The sequence below is a fragment of the Eutrigla gurnardus genome, assembly GCF_963514095.1.
Source record: "Eutrigla gurnardus genome assembly, chromosome: 24".
NCBI classification, from domain to species: Eukaryota; Metazoa; Chordata; class Actinopteri; order Perciformes; family Triglidae; genus Eutrigla; species Eutrigla gurnardus.
In genome coordinates this window covers 9,805,183-9,828,018 of record NC_139935.1, presented here as the reverse complement: position 1 = coordinate 9,828,018, position 22,836 = coordinate 9,805,183, and the positions used below count along the sequence as shown (strand labels likewise).

Sequence of the window (22,836 nt, the reverse complement as noted above, 5' to 3'; positions counted from 1 at the left end):
TTGGGCATAAAATGAATGAATGTCACTTGCCATTCTCCTGGCCCAGGTGTGTCTCTAATGCTGTGAGATGTATTATGACACCTGGCCCAGATGTGTTCCATGTCTCTAATCCTTTGTGATGTATTATGACACCTGGCCCAGGTGTGTCCCATGCTGCTGATTACACTCAGGAGACAGAAAGCACGGACACACTGTCACAGAGACACAGAATGACTTCACATGAGTTTATTTCAAACATTCTTGAAAAACACAGTCCTTCTGTTAGCAACGGTGTTGCTAAGCAGCTAACAGGACCCAAGTTTATTCCACTTCCCAGCCCACTTCCAGCTAATGTCTGATTGACATGAGACTCCGAGCCCGTTGATGCACACGTCTAGAGAAACCCGCCTTCATCATAACATCCCCGATCTGATATAGAATCTTTAATGTAGAGATGCCGGCCATATTATACGTATTACGTATTATCCGAGCTGGTGATTTTCATGTAACAAACCTCAGATGTGTTTGACCTAAAGAATACATATAGCAGAAACACTGAACCATGTTTACACAGATATCTTAACCATAAATCCTGGATAAATGGAGACGATGGAAGTTTACACATGGCTTTATTTTTAGTTCTTGTTAACTTTTATAGGAGCAATAGAAAGCATCCGGACTGGATACATTACAAACTGTCACTGAAAGTTCACGGCCCAGCACAGGAGGGCTCTACAAACCACAGAGGACATCGATAGTACCATCTACTAGCATTGGTGGTATCGGTGATAAGAGGTGCCTGCGCGGAGCCCAAAGATGTTCAAAGATAAAACGCACCCAGAAACAGCCTGTTCACCCTGCTGCTGGGTGAACACTACTATCAGATGACGTACCACCAGACTTCAGTGCAACTTCTTGTCGTAGGCAGTCACACACACCTTAATCCATCCTGAAACTATAGTTTGCTTTTTTGTTTTTTCGTTGTGTAGCAAATGGGACTACAAATAAAATGTTGTTGTCCAAGTTGTACCCTGTTGTGGTTCCACAGTGTTCCACAGTTCAGTTGGTACTTCCAAAAAACTGGGATAACCTTTCCATTTGACCAAATACTGTAGAGGAACAAAGAGTCCTGCGGTAGTGTGGGATGTGAGCTGAAGTTCGTGCCAACATCTACTCAAATCTACTCATCGTCTCCCCTGAGGGTTCGGACTTGGTTTGTCATGTTACTGAGCCGTTGTTGGAGTTTACGCTGGGAAGATTCGTACTGAGCTGTCATCTTTCGAAATTTGGCCATCATGATGTCCACACTGGCCTCGATCTTATTGACCTGGATCTCCAAGTCTTTGGCATCAGTAGCAGTCATCAGAGATTCGTCTATGAGGTTATCCTTCATTAGGATGGCCCGCCCCTTGTCCTCCAGCAAATATTTGGCATCAGGATACTCGATGAGTGCATCCATCAGGTCATCTTTGGACAGGGCGAACAGATCGGAGTAGCCCACGCTTCGGATGTTGGCCGTTCTTCGGTTTCCCGCCTTACTGCCTTTGATACCCAGGATGCTGATTTCTCCAAAGTATGCCCCATCACTGAGAACCACAAACTGGGTGACCCCGTCATCTGCTACTACAGCCAGCTTCCCTCCTTTGATGATATACATTTCCCTGCCGATGTCCCCCTTCTTACAGATGTAGTCGCCAGGACTGAACACTTGAGGCTGAAGTTTAAGCACCAACTCGATAAGTAAACCGGCTTCGCAGTCTTGAAAGATGCGCACTTTTCGGAGTGTCTCCATATGTACATTGATGGCGATCTCAGCCTTCAGCTTGTCTGGCAGGTTCTTCAGCACCAGCTTCTCATCACAGGTCTTCTCCTCTGTCCACAGGTAGTCAAACCACTTCACCACTCTCACCTCCAGATCCTTGGTGACCTTCCGAAACTGCATATACTGCTTAATAGAGTCAATCTTAGCCTGGAACTCTACACGAGCAGCACCCATGTTTGAAATCATGGCGCCAACGTTGCCTACAATTGTTGCAAAGATAAGAACTCCAGTGAGGAAGTCGGCTACCACAAAGAAGTACTCGATGTCTCGGACTGGTGGTGGTGTCTCACCAATTGTGGTCAAAGTGAGAGTGGACCAGTAAAAGCAGTAGATGTACTGCCTGGCCAGACGACCATACTCCCCTTTCTTTATGTCTGGGTAGACCCAGGTGTCTGAGCCAAAGCCAAGCGTCTTGGAGATGGCGAAGTAGAGGCAAGCGTTCCAGTGGATAATGATGATGATGTAAAGTACAAGATTAGCAATTCGGAAGATGTTGGGGAAGTTTGTTCGAGTCTCCGTCCGGTCAAAGAACTCAAAGAGTCGGGCTAACCTAAAGAGACGGTTGAACCTCCACTCTGGATTGTTAATTCCAAGTATGAGGAACACAATATCAGTTGGAAATATTGATAGGATGTCCAATTTGAACTGGCGTGTCTTCATGTACTTTTCTTTCAGGACCTTGGGATCCTTTACAAGAAGACCTTGCTCCAGAAAACCTGTAACACATTGGGATTAGTAGTTTTATTATTAGGTTTCATATCATTTTCACACACGTGGCAGAGTTCCCGTCACTGACCTGTCCTGGATCTCACAAAGGTATCAACTAAGTAGAAGACATCAGAAGTGTAGTCCAGAACCAACCACAGCGTCACATTTTTATACTGCAGCTCATTAAAACAAGACCTGCAGGGAAGCAAAACCATGACAAATACCTCTGGAATAATAGTAAAGGTTGAGAGAAAAAACAAGACACCATGAATCCAGACCTGGCCACCAGCAACATCAGATTGTAGAACACTGGGATGGAGATGATCCACAGCCAGTAATAGTAATAATCTGTGGCCGGGTCCATGATCCACACCTCCTTCCTGAATGACAAAAGGGACCTCTTGTTCATAATCAGCAAAGTCAGGTACTGACTGTTGGTGTCATTATGGAAGAATATGAATTTCAGGCAAAGGTCCAAATCAATTGTCTTTCCTTTCAAAAGCTTTTGATCTTCATTTTGTAACTTTATCATACATATATTGACTATCATTTTTAAAGAGATATAACCAGATTGTAGCATTACAAATACAGGCCTTTTCTCTCTTTGCCCTGGACGTGAAGTGACACCGTCAGAACACTGGACAATCTGGTGAATCACTTTTATTGGCTCATCATCTGCTGATACGAATGTGCTTTCCTGCACCGTGGCAACAGTGTGTGGACGAACATTATCAAGTTAATCAGTTTTACTCATTTAGGGCCTGGCTAGTTAGCTAGCTTACTTGCTAATTCAACGCTACAGTTACAGAACATAAGAAGCACTTGGATTACATTACTTTAGACAATGCCAATTTCTAGCACTAATCACTAATGCTAATTGCTAGCATGCTGGGGTATGGATTATGATTTATGTTATGATATATGTTATGGTACAAGTTGGACTTTTCTTCTGAACAGAATTTGGATTGCGTGGTGCTAGGCTATGCTAACTTCGTTGCTGCTCCGTCAACAAACGTTGTAAATACGGCACGTTGTTATTGTTTATGGTTAAAATATTTCAACTTGTGCAAATTTGCATCTATTTTCACCCTTACATTGACTTTGCATGCAAAACCACCAGGGGGAAATTGAGATTGAGAATTTAACATTTGTAAAGCCATAGCAAAAACAACACGTGGTACTCACGGTTCTTCCTTCTTATCATCCTTTTTGTCGTCTTTCTTTTTGTCATCTTTCTTGTCGTCCTTCTTATCGTCTTTCTTGTCGTCTTTCTTGTCATCTTTCTTGTCATCTTTCTTGTCATCTTTCTTGTCATCCTTTTTACTGTGAATGTGAGGTGAGACACATTGTTGACAGTCAGTGGTGTCAGAGAGACAGACCGGTCATGTTACTGTATATTGCAGGTCATTTCATTGAACACTTAAAGCATGTTCTTCTATGACTTTATTATTCCTCCACTGCTTTTTTTCCATGTCTAACTCTGTCCACATTTTCAACAGAAACATTTCTGAAATTGTTCTGCTCAATAAGGACGTGTGCTTACTTTTCTATTTCATACCTTTAATACATTCAACGTGGCTGTTGTTGTCCCAAAACAATAGCTTTATAGATTGACTGTTACCTATTATGAACCTCAGGACGAGGTGTGTTTTTCACAATAAAAGCTCCCAACGTATGTTAATTAGACCCATTCTCACGTTTCCAAATATTCCTACTACTTTACCTTTATACAAATTACAGTCAGCAATGCAGTGTAGCTTAAATGGTAAACGAACATGTATTTATATATTTCGACCACTCTTTATACTACATGGTCAAGGTACGTCCTGGCCAATCAGGATGTAATCTAATATCTAATAATATTACATATATAACTGATACACACACCGATGGCACAGCCCTTGGGACTTCCAAGACCAAGGACATATCAGCATGTGAACAAGAGGTTCCAGGAATCAAACCGTCCGATCGTCTGATTGGAGGACTCGCTCTTAAGTTTTTTTTACTTCATTCCCATTCCATCCCGGCCTATTCAAATATTCTAATTTACTAATTAAACCTATTCCCACATGTTCAACTATTTCAACTACTTCCATTTCACATTTAAACCAGCAATTCAGAGCAGCGGCAGCTTTTCCACATGCAGCATCCATCCCGCAATTTCTTCAGAATTTTGAACCCTTACAGTTTTCTGGACCCTTTGAACACCGGAGCACCCCAGGGTTGCGTGCTTGGCCCCCTCATGTTCATGCTGTACAACGATGACTGCTACCCAGGACATGTGAAGTCTGAAGTTGACACAACCATCATCGGCCGGTTCACAAACAATGATGACACATAAATTAACAGAGAACAAGCTACTGTTCAGGGTCCAGGACAGGCTCTACAAACCACCAGAACATCATTGGTACCATCTACCAGCATAAGTGATGTTGGTGAAAATGACCTAAATGTAAATGTAAAAGAGGTGCCTGCACAGAGACAAAATCCAGTCTGTTCACCCTGCTGCATCCTGGGAAGTGATATACATATAATATAATTATACATAGAATATGTATAATTCCATCAAAATCCTCATCTTACCCATCATTGTTGTTGCAGTTGTTCATGTTTAGTGCAGCCAGGGCCCACTGAGCAGCACTGGAAGACAAACAAATCATTGTATGCATTTGGGACCCAGACATGTTGTTTTGTTAGTTCACCACGTGTAAAGGTCCTCCAACAGCTCCTCCAAGACTCACTTGCTCCTGGCCCTCAGGTTGTCTTCTGTCCTCTGGCTGGGCTCCGCGGGACCAACAGCGCTCCTCCCAAAGTGCATCATGTGGGACGGCCTTGGAAAAGAGACACACGGATGAACACATTATCTCAGTCAACATTGTAAACATGAGTTTATGGTCTCAAGCTCTAGTCTTAAATCTAAGAGTCACATAGACCATAAAGTAGGGGATGGTTTAGGGGCGGGGCTACCTGCTGATTGACAGGTCACTACCACGCTACCAATGCAGCTACTAAAATGCCGTAGCTCTAAAGTTGACCTTGTGAATTAGTTGAATTATGGAAGCTAACTTTGTTAACAGCTTGTGTTCAGCGGATCCACCCGCCACTCCAAATATGGTCATGTCCTTCTATTTTTCAATTCTATTCCAATTTGGCGACGGCCAAAATGCCGAACTCGAGGCTACAGAACCGTAGTCCACAAACCAACTGGTGCAGCACGACGACAACGTCCGCTTCTTACATACAGTGTGTGGTTGCAGCATCAGCAAAGACATGAGACCGTCTCTGATGGACACCCTGCAGTCTCTGAATTGAAGCGGAAGCAGTAGCTATTAGTGAGACTCACCTGGACAGACGTCCTTTCCCCTCTACAGACATCTGATCCTGGGTGTCCATCCGCCTGGAGACATGGAGCAGGACACTTTGATGAGCTCACAGTCACAATGTCAACCACAAGTAAACTGGGACCAGTAAGTCCAGGGGCTGGTCTGGTTGGGCTGACAGGGAGAAGACTCTGGATGGACTGGAGGGATCTAATAATCACAGGATACGTAAAGACAGGAAGTGAGGAACTATTAACATGATCAGGTTAATGTGTTCATAAGCCAATGGTGCTACAGTTTTTATATGACAGAATTATCTGTATCCATTTTTCACAGCTGATTTGCCTGTATTTTAAATTATAAAAACTTTAATTTGACTGAGGAACCATCCTCCGAGTATATATACACTATATTGCCAAAAGTATTCGCTCACCTGCCTGTCTTTATGGACCTTGCTTTGTGCACTGGTGCACAGTCATGTTGGAACAGGAAGGGGCCGTCCCCAAACTGTTCTACAAAGTTGGGAGCATGGAATTGTCCAACATCTCTTGGTATGCTGAAGCATTCAGAGTTCCTTTCACTGGAACTAAGGGGCCAAGCCCAGCTCCTGAAAAACAACCCACACCATAATCTTCCTCCATCAAACTTTACACGTGGGCACAATGTAGTCAGACAAGTACCGTTGTCCTGGCAACCGCCAAACCCAGACTCGTCCGTCAGATTGCCAGATGGAGAAGCTTGATTGGTCACTCCAGAGAATGCATCTCCACTGCTCTAGAGTCCAGTGGCGGCGTGCTATACATAACTGCATCCGACGCTTTGCATTCCACTTGCTGATGTATGGCTTAGATGCAGCTGATCGCCATGGAAACCCATTCCATGATGCTCTCTACACTGTTCTTGAGCTAATCTGAAGGCCACACGAAGTTTGGAGGTCTGTAGCGATTGACTCTGCAGAAAGTTGGCAACCTCTGTGCACTATGTGCCTCAGCATCCGCTGACCCCGCTCCGTCATTTTACGTGGCCTACCACTTCTTGTTGAGTTGCTGTCGTTCCCAATCACTTCCACTTTGTTATAATCCCACTGACAGTTGACTGTGGAATATTTAGGAGCGAGGAATTTTCATGACTGGACTTGTTGCACAGGTGGCATCCTATCACAGTACCACGCTGGAATTCACTGAGCTCCTGACAGCGACCCATTCTTTCACAAATGTTCGTAGAAACAGTCTGCATGCCTAGGTGCTTGCTTTTATACACCTGTGGCCATGGAAGTGATTGGAACACCTGATTTCAATGTTTTGGATGGGTGAGTGAATACTTTTGGCAATATAGTGGTACCGCTGACACCACGAGGGGCCAAGCCCGACCCAGAATCCCGCTGTGTCCTACACCGTCATCAACAGTATTTTCAGTCAGATATCATCTCGTTGGCGGGGAAGATCTGAGTTGAACACTGAGCGATAATGAGAGGGACGGCCTCTCGATTAAAGCCTACGTCATGTCCACAAAAATTATACCTGTGCATGTGCTCGTGCATGAATCATACAGTACTCAAATCCACCTCTTCCTAGTGTGCCGGGCCGAGGAAGCGTACCCTTGGGGCGTTCACACTAGTCAAACAATCTGGACTTTAGGCTCCATTGAGCTTCCTTATGTGCACTAACCCTCTTTCTAATATTCAGGTGCTTGGATTTTTTTCTTTTTCGTAGCCTGCAGACAGCTCATCAAATGGCGGAGGTAGGAGAAGTCCAAAGTTTAAGGAACATTTTAATTTCATATTATTATGTATTGTTATTTAAAAAGCAAGTACATGTTGATATTGTGCAGTCTGTTTAATAAAAGTGCCTGTGTTGCAATGATGCATGTTAATTTGACTTGGAACTGACTTTGTTTTTGTTCTTTCTTTCTGGGAAAAATATCGATATATATTGAGTATCACTATTCAGCCAAAAAAAAATATCAAGATATAAATCGAGTATCGCCATTCAGCTAAAAAATATTGAGATATATATCGAGTATCGCCGTTCAGCTAAAAAATATCGAGATATCATTTCTGGTCCATATCGCCCAGCCCTAGGTTTCATACAGTAAACAGTGATGCATGCAATGTTTCTCCCAGATTACATCAACTAAAGTTAGACCATCACAATCAAAACAATCACCATCGACTGTGGAAACTCAGCTTACCTGAAGATGCAGGCGGTGATGATGATGATGAGAGGTCACAGTGAGCTCTGAATGAATCCCACACTGGTCCTTGATCAGCTACATCGATCCTGCTGCCAAGGACACGGGAGCAAACAACACTGAGATGAGGAGGCGTTCCTCCTCTTCATCAGGAGGAGGAACAGGAGGAGGTAACTGAGAATCAGCATCTCGGTGATCCATTATATCAATATCATTACACAAAACATATTTAACTATATGAAATATTCATAGTTTCTTACCTTTGTTGGAGTGGAAATGTCGCTGGAGGATTTCTGAGCTTTATTTCCCATCCTGATAAAAGTAAAGTAAGTAAGTTCCTCACGTTTCTTCAGGAATACATGTGATGTGATATCATTTGCTATTAGATGAAGAATCATTTGACAGGTGTGCCTTTTGTTAGGAATCTCCCCGGAGAGACAAACAGCACCTCTTTATTTATATCCCTTCCAGTCCGACTCAATCCTCTTAGTGAGTGGAAGGCTAAAGTGAGACATCAGACTCACAGGGCAATCTCCCAGCAGCCTCAGCTAATCTCAGTCCTCTGAGCTCTGTGTGAGCAGAGAAGACATCAGTCAGTCCTCTTGACTTCCCATTTCCTCCGATCCTATGTGTGTAGAAAACACTGGCTTATTTCACTCTAAACACTGTGCAAAAGGGCAGATCTGAACTTGTTTTTTCTTGTTTTTCCTTATAGTTGTCTGGCTAATCAGGATAACGTGGAGATGCCAACATGTTTACCTGCAAGATTATTAGTGAAAGGCTGCAACCACTTTACAAAATGTACCCATATTTCTTTCTCATACAGCCAGATAAAAGCACGATCAAACCATGTTAAAATACCTGGAGGAGGGGTGGCCGGTGGCACAGTGGTTAGGGTAGCCGCCCCATGTACAGAGGCTCAACGTCCTCAACGGTGGTCCCGTGTTCGACTCCCGCCCGGGACGTATTTCCCGCATGTCATCTCCCTCCCTCTCTCTCCCTGTCTCCACACTGTCTGAAAAGCCCCCCCAAAAAAAAAAAAATGTCCAGGTGAACTACCCTATTTAATTTAATTTAATGTCACACTCATTCTGTGTTTATTTTGTATTCACACAAAGGAAAAGTCATTAATATGAAAAATATTAGGCTAAACATAATATATATAAATATAAAATCACACAAGTTAAAACGAGAGTATAAATTGCACCGATGTATTGAACTACATCGTAAAGTTGCTAGAAATAAGGGGTTAACATAGTTGTACTGCTGTTTCAGCTCGGTTCAGTCCATGGAATACAGAGTGTGACACGGGGAGGGTCAGTTAGATTAGCTGCAGTAAATGAGATTACAGTTAATCTGTTGATGCGTCTCAGTTAGCAGAAGTGATGTTCTCATTCTGTTATTATTCTATTCTCACACTGTTCCTTCACTGTTCTCATGCTGTTCTCCAACAGAAACCAGTAGGACTGATTGTGTCTTCATGAAACGTTCTTTAAAATTGAACCTTGTCACTTATCACAAACTTTAATCGGAAAAAAACACATTGAAGGTTATGAAAAAATGGATTTGCAATGCATATGTTTGAAAGAGAATGGGACCAGGACCAGGATCTGATGAATGGTGGAATAAAATAATTGAGATGACAGTGAAAGATGAATTTTGTCGCATGTGTGATGAATGCTGATCTGTGCAGCCTCAGCGAGTCTCTACGGGCATCTGGTCTGGTCTCCAGGCTGCAGAGCTCATTTCATGACACCGAAGATAATTGCTGGTCCCATGTGCATTTATAATTGCTAAGCTGCTCTGGAGTCAGCTTGTTGTCTCCAGTGTTCCCCGGTTGCGTTGCTCACTGAGTCACTGCTGTCAGGATATTATCCTAACATCGACCTGGCACGATTCTTAGATATCATTTCATAACAGTCGATGTAGTGTAATTAAAGAATTTGCTTGCAAAATAATTCTAATCCTAAAGGATTTTTTTTTTTTTCAACGATGCATCTTCAATATTATTACTGAATACAAAATAATAAAACTCTCTTAAACATTTCTCTTGCTCTTTGCTGAAGAATGACAGCATACTGAAAGCTTTTATTGTCGACCTCAGCAAAGACCCCGGAAATCTAATAAGGGAGCTTATAAGTAGTTTGGCCTCTGCATTTTGTCTGTACTTTTGGAGCAGTTTTTAACATGACAAAGATATTTTGGCTGAAGGTTTACTTGTTCTGTTTTTGAGGATGTTGCGGACAACCAACAGACTATGGAGCAGACCATCTTGAGTATCTTCGCTATAAATAGGGGTGCAGAACCCACAGTTCCCCTGGAGGATGTTGGAGTTATCGTGGAAGTAATCGTGGAAGGTGTAAAAGTGCTTCATCCCCTTGGTAACGTTGCAAATTGGCTATTTTCTTTGGCCTTATGTACTCATTGGACTTGAGCTACCCCAAAGACCTACATGACACATTTGAGGTTCTACAAAGACTTGAGATGGCAACCATCACTCAACAAGTGCTTAAAAACAAACTGTTCAAAGGAGCAATCTCAACAAGGCAGTGTGAATGATTAAAGACATTTTTTTGCGGAACTCAAGAAACTCAAGAAATGCTCACAAAAAGGAGAAAGCAGGGTACAGTGAGACATTCATTTTATTTGTAAGTACACACTTAAAACACTGGTTTACTCTTGGGATATACACTGCACATAAAAATGAAGATTGAAATTGAAAAAGTGTTCCCTTCATTTTTTTGAGCGGTGTATATAGACGGTTCTTCTGTTTATTCTTAATAGCAAAACGTCCAAGTTTCTCAACAGCTGTGTGATGTATTAAAGATTTCAATTGATTGTTATAGAGTTGCCGTTTTACATTTTTCTTGACAAATCCCGCTTAAATGGACATCTGACCCATGACATACGCTTGACCATGTAATTAAATCTGCAGTTGGTAACTTTGATTAAAAATAGCTTTCTAGAATATTTGCTCAAACTATTGTATCATGATACTAGTACATGAGACAGATAATGTGTGAACGAATCAGCTTCCTCTGCCTCCTTTGAGTCTCCTTATAGCAAGATTCCGTATCTCGGAAGACCAACATAGCCATCAAAAATGGTCTTCATCAGGGAGATCCGCGGCCCCTAGGCACTCCACAGGGTTACTACAGGGGGTCCCTGAAATTACATTTTTCCTTCCAAAAAATGTAAATGTACAAAAATACACATTAACAGCCTATAATAGGCAAATAGAAATCTTCCTATTTAATGTTATTTTGTATAATTGTCATGTAGAAATGCCGATATAGAAGTAAAATATTTTCTATAAATATATGAATTTGACAACAGCTATTATTTTAATGGCTTAGCATTGTATACATACATGATTACAAAGTATACATGGCACTTTAGACTGCACTACACATTATTATTCAATTTTTTAATAAGCGACACAATTATATACAATATGTCTCCTGCTTCTGATTCAATTACATGTTATTTATAGCATCATATCACAGCAAAGGTGGTACAAAATCCATACATTTTCAGAGTACTAACATCACTAGGAGCAAGAGTTACAGTGCCACCTGGTGGAGAGAAAGGATCTTGGGTTCCATCTGCATTTGGTGTTGGTAGTAGTAGTAGTAGTATTACAGTAGTAGAAATATTACATTTGGCCTTTCCGGCTTCAGTCATGTCAAGAGTGAGGTTTAGAGCAATCACCTCCAACTTGCACATGAGTGATCAAGAGGAGGCTGCAGAGAGGATGGTTGCCACAAAGGTGGTGGAGCTGGTGAACGAGGAGCATGGGAACTGGGCCAGGTGGATCAGGGATGGTGACCTTCATAAAATGGATCACCCTTGGAGGTCTCCGTCGCCACAACTGTCCATCCAGAAGCACACCCTGGATGTGTGACTGCAAGGTTGGGCTCTGCCTTCAGCTGGACAGGGACTGTTTCCAGGGCAACCACAACCTAGACTTTGACATTTTTTTGGTCTCCTGATGTCGTTGGTGTCGCTGCCGAGTCTCCAAGACGACTGGAAACAACCACGTTTTGTCTGAGCCCCTTCCAGCCGAAGTAGACGAGACAGGTTCAGATCCATATTTGGGAACATTCATCTCAGTGATCCTGAGGAGGATGTACAACATGACCTTTCACAATAAAACATTTAAAAAATAAAACTTTACAGCTGCATGTCTTTAAACATATTTATCACACTGTAACATTTGAACCTTTTATGAAATAACTTCTTCTATTGGTCCACACAGAGATAACAGGACAAAGTTAGAATTATACTAGATAGAGGAGACTGAAACTCCATTTCAATGCGATGCAAACACGGTGAGGCTATGCTGCCACCTGGCGGACAGAGGTCAAAACTGCAGTTTGTTCAACCTTCAGTGACATTTGTGGGCCATGTGATCACAGCAGAGGGCAAATAATCCCTCTCGCCCAAAACAGTTGAAGCAATACAACACATTTACATAAAACGTTGAAAGCATTGGAAAGAAAGACATAGAAAATAAAGAATATCAAAGGAATAGAACTGATACAAGAAGCTCATGAATGTGTTCTTATTTTAGAACATTATTCCATATTCAGTCCAGTAATAATGTGTTTTGAATCTTGTGGATGAACGTAAATGTGTATACCTACACCAGATGGGCTCTAGCGTGCCTGGTAAAAATAGACATATTTAATGAAAACACAGAGCTGCTGAGACAGCACTTCTTATCTGTTGTATACTGCTGACACAGCGATTCTTTGTCCATTATGCTGTTGATACCTGTTTTACTGGCTGCAACATAGAACATGAGTTCATATATGATATGAATATTTGACAAGAGAATATACTGACTTATATTACACCATGGTGGACCATACCAGTGTTAATGTCATCGTCCATGGCAACATCTGCCACCTCACCAGTCAGCTCACACAAACCTCTCCCATGTTTTGTTGATTTTTTATTTTAATGTCTTCATATTCAATAAGAGTTATACATAATGTACTTGAACATCCTCCTTCTAGCTCCAATTACAGTTCTTGGGAGGGACTATTTTTCCAGGCTTAATAACCTTCAGCTCAACGGCTCTTTTGGCTCAGTTGTGATTGACAATTCAGAGGACCCACTGCACCAGGAGGAACCCAGGACCCACTCTACCAGGAGGAACCCAGGACCCACTGCACCAGGAGGAACCCAGGACCCACTCTACCAGGAGGAACCCAGGACCCACTTCACCAGGAGGAACCCAGGTTCAACTGCACCAGTACCCACTGCACCAGGAGGAACCCAGGACCCACTCTACCAGGAGGAACCCAGGACCCACTGCACCAGGAGGAACCCAGGACCCACTTCACCAGGAGGAACCCAGGACCCACTTCACCAGGAGGAACCCAGGTTCAACTGCACCAGTACCCACTGCAAAGGAGGAACCCAGGACCCACTGCACCAGGAGGAACCCAGGACCCACTGCACCAGGAGGAACCCAGGACCCACTCTACCAGGAGGAACACAGGACCCACTTCACCAGGAGGAACCCAGGTTCAACTGCACCAGTACCCACTGCACCAGGAGGAACCCAGGACCCGCACCAGGAGGAACCCAGGTTCAACTCCACTGTACCAGGAGGAACCCAAGACCCACTGTACCAGAGGAACCCAGGACCCACTGCAAAGGAGGAACCCAGGACCCACTGCACCAGGAGGAACCCAGGACCCACTCTACCAGGAGGAACCCAGGACCCACTTCACCAGGAGGAACCCAGGTTCAACTGCACCAGTACCCACTGCAAAGGAGGAACCCAGGACCCACTGCACCAGGAGGAACCCAGGTTCAACTGCACCAGGACCCACTGTACCAGGAGGAACTTAAGACCCACTGCACCAGGAGGAACCCAGGACCCACTCTACCAGGAGGAACCCAGGGCCCACTTCACCAGGAGAAACCCAGGTTCCACTGCACCAGGAGGAACCCAGGACCCACTCTACCAGGAGGAACCCAGGACCCACTTCACCAGGAGGAACCCAGGGCCCACTTCACCAGGAGAAACCCAGGTTCCACTGCACCAGGAGGAACCCAGGACCCACTGTACCAGGAGGGACTCAGGGCCCACTTCACCAGGAGGAACCCAGGACCCACTGTACCAGGGGTAACCCAGGACCCACTGTACCAGGAGAAACCCAGGTTCCACTGTACCAGGATTAAGTTATTATTGTTTGAGTTATGAAGGAGTCTGATCTATTTCACTCATTTTTGGAGATTTAAAGGTTGTATCAGCGACTCTGGTTGCCCTCACTTCCGTTGCGAGATCGAAAACAAAACAGAGCCAGCTAGCCCCTCCCGTGTTTTGAAAATGATCATGGACGCGCATTTTCATGAACGTGATTGGTTGGAACACTGTTTATTTTGCTTTTGAGGTGTTGGAAGTACCATTTGTTTTTGTGTGCGATCTCGGAGCCTGGGCTGCCTAGAGAGACGCGTTTTTTGACGGCCTGCTTATGGGGCGGGCAGCTAGTGAGGTAAAAACAGATGAATGTGATCATTTATGTTTCGGCCCAGAATCGCTGATACAACCTTTAATATTTGTTCATATTGATTATGAATATTGTTCATAAAAACTAATCACGGCAGCTAAATCCCAGCGGGTGCATGCTGGGAAAAAGAAAAGACAAGAGAAAGGTCCATTATGATTTTATTTGTTTCTATCTCGAATTAAATGACAAAGCATCGGATGAAGCGACGTTAAACTCAGAGTGTTTTACATCTACATGAGATCCTAATGAATATTAAAGCCCACATCATGACTCATCATTCTTAGAAACACTTCATTCTACATTCATGGCCAATAAGAGTGAACAAAGCTCTGAAGCTGGAAGGCAACACGTGGCTGTGTTGCTTTCGATCCACTCAACTCCTCACTTTGGTATTGCATTTATACGTTACAATATTCTGCAAAGAAACAAAATGTACAACTGCATAAATATAAAAGTCATTCAATGGATAAAAAAAAAAAAAAAATAAGAGTTATTCCACAGCCGGACACAACTCGACACAGGAAGGCAAAATCAAGAAGTAAGAAAACCCTTCACACACTTTACTGATTTAAAAAAAAAAAAAAAAAAAAAAAAAAAGCAACACAAAGAGAAAAAGTCAAAAGTGACCCAGGATCAGATCAGACAGGAAGAAAAGAGGAAAGAAGTTCCTTGGAGTGCAGCTGTTTCCGTACCCAGATCAGATAGAGGACTCCAAAAACCACGACTGAAAAGGCAGCGATGAATTAACGCGACGCGTGTCCCGTGTGGCTCGTGGAAAAGTCTCTTTACAGCTGAATAAATATCTTTTATGATTCTTATTATTACTGCTACGGTTCCTCTAAACGTTCTAACGCGAGACAGAAGTGGAGAAATTAGTGATGAGAGCAGATTTATTCAAGACTATTTGTGATTGACTCGACCTCTACATCCACCCCCCCGTATTCAGGATCTCTCATGGGGGGGGGGGCGGGGGGGTGCTACGCTGCCGACGGCGGTCATAAATTGGCAATGGTTAGCTTGATGTCAAAGCGTCCCTGGTAGCGGTCCTTCTCGCTGTAGGCGATGTTCTCCCCGAACACCTTGCACTCGATGCGGAGCTCCGTGTTCAGGGTGAGGTTGGTGAAGTGCAGGGCCACCAGCGGCTGCAGGTACTCGGGGTGCAGCAGCTTCCCGTAGTAAGGGTAGTACTGCAGGGGGAAGCCCCCGCCGATCCCGTAGTACCGCACCTCGCCGATCTTACCGGCATCCTCCTCTCTCTGCAGGGACACGGGACAGGGTTACCACACACACCATTTTATACGCACACACACAAACATACACACCCACCAAACACACAGACACACATTACACACACCACGTTACACACACACACCATGTTACACACACCACGTTACACAGACACACACACACCGATCTTACCCGCATCCTCCTCTCTCTGCAGGGACACAGGGACATGTTTAACACCATAGCAAGACACACACACACACACACACACACACACACACACACACACACACACACACACACACACACACACACACACACACACACACACACACACACACACACACACACACACACACACACACACACACACACACACACACACACACACACACACACACACACACACACACACACACACACACACACAGACCTTGTTGGTGCAGTAGATGGGGACTACGTTGGGCTGTACTTTGGGTTGAGCTTCTTCAGGGATGCTCTCATTGGAGAGGGGAGGCTGAAGGACAGAGACCCGTTAGGACCAGCATAGGACTAGTTAGGAGGACCCGGACAGGACTACCCACAGAGACCCAAATTGGGACAGGACAGGACAACCCAACCCACAGAGACCCGCTAGGACCAGGACAGGACAACCCACAGAGTCTATCGGATATGAATCCCTGATGTGACCAAGGTGTAAGTGGTCGGACCAATATCAAAGCTTGCATCTTTAGAACCATCGCAGAGCGAGATGGTGCCATGATGATGCTGAGCCAGCAGCTCGGATGACCTTATAGGAAGTCATATAATATCCATATCTATATACACAGACCATTTTACAATCACTAGACGTTTAAAACGCACCTTTGGACGAAAGTTGACGATTCTGTTGAGCTTGACGATGAAGCAGGGCTTGCCTTCCTTGAAGCCAAAGTGCTGGTCCTCGATGCCAGAGCAGGGTCCCAGCATGGTCCTGGAGAAGCGGCAGGACTTCCTGACGCCCATGTCGCTCTCCAAGTCGCCCCGGTTCTTGTACTCCGCAGGCTCGTCTGGAGGAGCAGGGGGTTATTAAGCAAAATCTATTTAATAAAAAGGTACTTTGTACTAATGTATGTATACAATGCTAATCCATTTAAATAATTGCTGACAGATTAATATAGAACATATTTTAATTCTATGTTTCTACATCACAATTATATAACATTTAACTTCCTATAAGGTCATGGGGGGGGCTTAGCTCAGGAGGTAGAGCGGGTTGGCTGGCAACCGCAAGATTGCCGGTTCGATCCCCGGCTCCTCCTAGCTGAGTGCCTGGTGTCCCTGAGCAAGACACCTCACCCTAATTGCTCCTGACGAGCTGGCTGTCGCCCTGCGTGGTTGACTCAGCCGTCAGTGTGTGAATGTGTGAGTGAATGGGTGAATGTCAGTCATTACTGTAAAGCGCTTTGGAGAAAAGCGCTATATAAATGAGGCCATTTACCATTTATTTAACAAATAGTAAGATTTGCTGATTATAGGTTGTATTCATGTTAATGTGAATCTTTGGAAGAAAAAATAAAAGGGATCAAATAATTTCAGAGACCCCCTGCAGTAACTCGGCGGAGCCACTAGGGGTCGCTGACCCCCTGTTGCAGATCTGGAATATATAGGGATCTACTCCAGTCCACTGTAAAAGGCAGCGTGGGAAATTATGGCATTAAAACAAGAGTAAAAGTGTATTTAAGATTATGGCGTTTTTTTTTTTATTTCAAAGAATTTTATTAACTGATAAAAAATATTAAATATATAAATATGTAAAAAAAAAAAAAAAAAATCGATAAAATATATTTGAATTATGAGAATTAAATGCTGATCAAATTAAATATATATATATATATATATATATATATATATATATATATATATATTTTTTTTTTTTTTTTTTTTTTTTAATAAATCGATCAGCGTTTATTTCTCAGAAACTCATCCATTCCAAACACAACTTACACACAAAGTAAAGACTGAACAGAAACTAGGACACCTAAACATGGTGGTTTGGTCACATGACCTGACATAGGACACAGCGTCTCCGCCTTCATGGCGGCGGCGGATGTTGTTGGAGAATTAGTGCTCGTTCTGCTTGACCTCGCATTACATTTATGTTTCACAAATTAATGTTCCGGAGCAACAACACGTGCCTTCCTTGATGTGGTGCATTCAGGGAATGTAAGGCATTTTTGGAAATAATTCAAAGTTGTGAGTTGATTCTGGAGATTTCTACCAGCCTGAATATTCTTCCTGTACTTGGAGAAGAAAAACGTACCTCCACAGTCCTCGAACTTCATCTGGTCCCTCTGGTTGTCATCGTCGTACTTGGCCAGGAAATCCCTCAAGGCCTTCGTGTAGGGCATGAAGGACTCCATATCGTTGACGTTGAAAGCCACCTCGGATTTTTCGGATCGAGGGGTGTGAGAGAGGCCTGCGGGGTGACAGAACAGCCGCCGGTGACGTACACGTCATTTAGGATCTCTGTCCCGGTTCATAAATACCACGACAAAACTCTAAAAAGTAATAATAAAGTACTTAAAATTAGTTTTCCTGATAGAAGTAGTAAAATGTATGATTTAAAACATTTATATGTACTCAGTAATCTGATGTCCTCTATACTGAGGTTTTTAAGACATTTTGTAAAACAGCGCCCCCCATGGTCCATCAGTAACCACTCAGGCGGAGAGTGGTACTGCAGCGTGGGAGATAAAGAGAGGCTTCCAGAACAAAAGCACACTAAACAGTAATAAATTCAGGTGAAGTTCTGTGAGACGTCGATTAGGGGAGGCTGCTTAAACCGTCGGGCTGCTTTTCCTTTCGTCCCGTTACCGAGCAACGTGGTAAAAATAAATTTAAATCAACATCTTTAAATAATGACTAATAACAATAATGATGATCACTAAGGGTTCCATGGAGTAGATTTGAATGACAAGAGGATCCTCTAATAACAGGAGCCCATTAGCTGCAGACAGGAAGTGGAAGGGCGGGGCCTCTTACCAGGGGGGGCCACTCTGTCCTGCCAGGTGGGCTTGTAGTTGCTCAAGGTGAGCAGCAAGGCCTGGATGGTCCCGATGAAGATCCCCGCCAGACAGCCGTAGAAAATGATGTAGAACAGGATGATTTTAACTGTGTGTGTGTGGGGGGGGGGGGGGGGGAGAGAGAGCTCGTTATGAAAACTAATACTTGACATTATTGGGTTTTCAAAGACAAAAACCTAAAGCAAGTCTGGTTGCCTACTATATATTTTATGGGAAAAAAAAAAAATATATATATATATATATATATATATATATATATATATATATATATATATATATATATAATAAATTAATTAAAATAAATATAAATGTTGTGCTGTATAATGTGCTCCAATTTGGATTTCAATAAAAACATTTGAATGATCAAAAAATGTGATTCATCAGGTATAATTATAATTTTTAATTACTATATTTTTTCATTTTTTAAATATATCGATATGTTATGCTGTATAATGTACTCCAATTCTGATTTCAATAAAAATATGAATGAATACAATAAAAAGTGATTCATTAAAATATTTAAATAAACATTTAATCTATTTTTTTTTTTTTAAATAAAGTATACATTTTCTTCCAGTAAGTTTGGCTATCAGTAAAGTAAAATGTGAAGCCCTGACATTCTACTAACAAGCCATAAATGACTCGTTACTGAACCATAATGGACCGGTCAACTTAACGAGACTAGTGATTACCGATCACTGAGGGATCTTTACGATCACACGTTATTTTACAACATTAGATCTTTTACATTTTACACCAAACAAAAACTCGTTCACATCGGATTCATGTCGGAAAAAGCCAATAAAAGGTTACAGTAACGCAGACCAGAACAAACCAAACGGCTTCCACCAAACTAGAGACCGGGTCCGAACCGACAAAGCCCTGCCCCACGTTCGTTCAGACCTCTGTTCAAAGCCGCAATCAGGGATTAAGTGTGGACGGACAGGCTGTCCAATTATTTTCACCCAACTTTTTTTGATTGGACGGCATTTTTACAGTCCTGCCACATCCACAATTGCTTTTTTTAAATTTGACATTCCATGCCGGAGCATTTAATGTATCGGTACGTTACGAAGATTTCAAGTAATACAACAGAAAGTGTTTCTGAATAGAATCACCTACTCAACCTTTAAGGCTTCATGTCCTTGTGAGGTTAATTACAATTAATCCGATTTTTAATGGATCAAAGCCTTTATGATACTGCAACAATACTTTTAATATTCCAGCGTATGAAAACACATTACGAAGTTTCATGAAGTGGCTTTGAGAGTGTCCGTCAGACACCAACATGCGAACAGAGCATGTGAGGGGGAACTACAAAGGCAGCATTCATAATGAAAGCCTCCGACAGTGGCGGCCGTTGTCTTCGCACATCCATGGGAGGCCGACGGAAGTCTGAGGTAGTGATCACACACGGCTCCTCCTCCGTGATGAATCCACATTCATCATGGTGACGCTGGAGCGGGACAATGTGCCCGTCTGCACTGTGGAGCTTTCAAGAGTCTCTGTGAGGACAGATTTCCTAGTTCTCATGGATGGATACTAACTCATTGTTTAACTATTGGATCTTCACCTCAAATATGATTTTTTTTTTTTTTTTACAATTGTGTTCATATTATTAGATAGGGGGACATTATGACTAGAGATGTGATGTTAATGTAATTTAATCTTCCCTTGCAGTCAACGTCCATCCCTTCTGCTGCAGGAGGCAAGGTCAAAAAGGTCACATCAGCCGGAATCAACTAACCCATAATAATCCAGACGCCCTCAAAAAGATAGATTTATCATAACTGATATTAATGAAGGGAACCTATGACGTGTTCATATAAAGTAGATTTGTTAGATGTGTGGGAGCTTTTTTTTTTTTACATGAGCTCTTAACACTCATGTAAAAAAAAACACGTAGCTCGTTAGGTGTGACGAAATCGACGCTCCTGCGCAGCGCGACGACAGATCTCGTTCATAAACGCATCATCTCGTGCCCGCTAGACCTGATCAGATCGCGTTCAACCTTCCACAACCTTCAGCCCAGCACTGGAACGCATCAGCAGTCCCCTGATGACCTCCGAAGGACGAAGATGAGCACGGAGGGCCGTGAGAAGGAGCCGCCGTAGCAGCGGAGGGCAGACGTGACGTCACCGAAGACCGGTGCCCCCCCCCCCCCTCCCTCCAGGTGTTGTGCGCGAGGGAGCGCGGGCGTGACATTGAGGGGCGGGGGTGCAAGGACATGCGCACTGCTGCTCGCGCGCGACCCCGGCTCATCAGCTGTATTGTTCCTCAGATTACAATGACACCTGATCACAGGATGCCCGACGCGGGTCGATAGTCTCCCTGCGCGTTCCCGAGCACGCACGCTCACCTTCACTCACCTTGGACCGTGATGCATTTTTAACCCTTTCACGTCACGTTGAAGACAACGTGACGTTTCAACAATAAACAGCCGACGTGGGACGGGACGGGGGGCTCTCACACCGCAACGCTGCGTCCCACGGTCCCTGAATGTAACTTGCGAGAAGAACCACACGTGACCCGTTTAGCGACACTGACTATCGACTGATCTGGGGTCAGGTGAGCCGCGGATGCACCTTTGGAGGACTCGTGGTTACAGCGGCCGCAATGACGCTGTGTTGCCTGAATGCAGCAAAGTCAAATCAAACAGGTGGTAAGAAGCACGAGGCTGACGGCGCGCGCGCTCCTCCACAGCGAGCTCGCGCTTCCCGGGCATTCAAGGAATCATACTCACACCAACTGCCTCCTGTGCGGCCGAGCAGCTCCCCTTTCTCCGAGTCCCACAGGAACTTCTTCCACCCGCCGTCGTCTTGTTTCGCAGGCATTGTGCTTTTATTTCCCAGGTAGCGTGACACTCTCGTTCGGCTCTTTAGGCTCCCCTGCGTGCGGCAACTCAAGACCGGACCCGGCGCGGAGGACGAACACAGCTCGGGTCCCGAATATAAACCGTTTGTTCTCGACTCCGCCCGAAACTCTCCACAAGTTACCTAGGAGGAGGGCGGAGCGGCGGCCGGCCAATGGGGGCGCGGGGGGAGCCGTGCGCGCAGCTGTGACGTCAGGGAGACGGACAGAAGGCTTATAGATGCAGACATTTAGCCATACACATGTCCTGCCTGAGCTCTGCAGTCATGGGGAAAGTTATTCATCGTCTTCAAACCGTGAGCCACGGCATTGCGTAACACAATGTATGGATCTATCGCTATGTTTATAACATACATGTAACATAGATATAACATACATATGAGGTCTCAGGGTTCCTGATCTCATCGGTCTTATGGGTCTGTTAGACCAGTTATGCTCCTCAGTAAATAATGATCCAGAATCAGTGAGTCCCCCTCCCCCATTAAGCCACCTCACCCCCCATAACCCCCCCATTCCACCAACTTGTCATAGACAGCCGATATGACACCAGCCTGAACAACAAGCCAGAAAAAAATACATTTCCCAGAGTCCCGTGAGAAGGTAGGATTCAATGGAACACAGGTTTAAACCTACGTTTTTGGGACTTCTGATAGCAGATTTAACTGTTTTCAGGTGCAGGTTATAGGTTATATGTATGAGATATGAATTATGAGATATGAGCAGGTCCCCACAATTATAACGAGGGAGATTACAGAGCGCCAACCTGCAATCGTAAACGAAAACACTCATTATGGCACGAGCGATACAATCATGTTATCCCTTGCGTCGGTAGTACGACTTGGTGGGTGTCCTGTGTTGCTGTGCGTAGTGGACCCCCCCCCCCCCCCCCCCCCCCCCCCAGCCCCACAGGGATAATAATCTCTAGTTACACAGCGTTGCCAAGCGTAGACATAGTTGAAACCTGTATATATATCCTCTTCTACAGCCTATAACCCCTCTGCAAAGCCGGCTCCAAGGGCATTCCTGTTGCCCGTGCCACACCATGACTCAATTTCCAACCTGTTCTGGAAATAAGAGTACTTTTTTACAAAATCATTTCGAGAACAGATTCAAACATGGGGTCCGACAAG

General features: G+C 43.9%; 2 protein-coding genes across 6 annotated transcripts; both read right to left on the bottom strand.

The window, feature by feature from the left end:
- Positions 1-219: 219 nt before the first annotated feature.
- On the bottom strand, positions 220-8,490 carry LOC311009863 (cyclic nucleotide-gated channel alpha-3-like). Of its 5 annotated transcripts, none has more exons than XM_084004292.1 (9): positions 8,280-8,490; positions 8,020-8,162; positions 5,853-6,039; positions 5,251-5,340; positions 5,093-5,149; positions 3,695-3,832; positions 2,788-2,889; positions 2,598-2,704; positions 220-2,517 (listed from the first exon to the last, which is right to left on the bottom strand). In XM_084004292.1, the coding sequence occupies exons 3-9, from the start codon at positions 5,900-5,902 to the stop codon at positions 1,160-1,162; spliced, it is 1,902 nt and encodes a 633-aa protein (XP_083860418.1). In that variant the 5' UTR covers positions 5,903-6,039; positions 8,020-8,162; positions 8,280-8,490; the 3' UTR covers positions 220-1,159. The 5 variants fall into 5 exon arrangements, with proteins under 5 accessions (XP_083860418.1, XP_083860417.1, XP_083860416.1 ...); XM_084004291.1 differs by having other exon boundaries at positions 8,020-8,111; XM_084004290.1 differs by having other exon boundaries at positions 5,853-5,906; positions 8,020-8,111.
- A 6,197-nt stretch (positions 8,491-14,687) lies between these two features.
- On the bottom strand, positions 14,688-21,788 carry atp1b1b (ATPase Na+/K+ transporting subunit beta 1b). Its single transcript, XM_084004296.1, has 6 exons — positions 21,579-21,788; positions 18,795-18,923; positions 18,073-18,228; positions 16,635-16,819; positions 16,204-16,287; positions 14,688-15,802 (listed from the first exon to the last, which is right to left on the bottom strand). The coding sequence occupies exons 1-6, from the start codon at positions 21,667-21,669 to the stop codon at positions 15,542-15,544; spliced, it is 906 nt and encodes a 301-aa protein (XP_083860422.1). The 5' UTR covers positions 21,670-21,788; the 3' UTR covers positions 14,688-15,541.
- Positions 21,789-22,836: the final 1,048 nt, after the last annotated feature.

Bases quoted from the DNA above. Each gene is read 5' to 3' on its own strand.
- LOC311009863 (XM_084004292.1), bottom strand. From the start codon at position 5,902: ATGGACACCCAGGATCAGATGTCTGTAGAGGGGAAAGGACGTCTGTCC. The intron at 2,705-2,787 runs GTCTGGATTCAT...GCTTCCCTGCAG, and splicing joins CTGATGTTGCTGGTGGCCAG to GTCTTGTTTTAATGAGCTGC. The intron at 2,518-2,597 runs GTCAGTGACGGG...AATGTGTTACAG, and splicing joins CTTTGTGAGATCCAGGACAG to GTTTTCTGGAGCAAGGTCTT.
- atp1b1b (XM_084004296.1), bottom strand. From the start codon at position 21,669: ATGCCTGCGAAACAAGACGACGGCGGGTGGAAGAAGTTCCTGTGGGAC. The intron at 18,924-21,578 runs GTGAGTATGATT...ACACACACACAG, and splicing joins CCGCACAGGAGGCAGTTGGT to TTAAAATCATCCTGTTCTAC. The intron at 16,820-18,072 runs GTACGTTTTTCT...CTGCTCCTCCAG, and splicing joins GAAGTTCGAGGACTGTGGAG to ACGAGCCTGCGGAGTACAAG.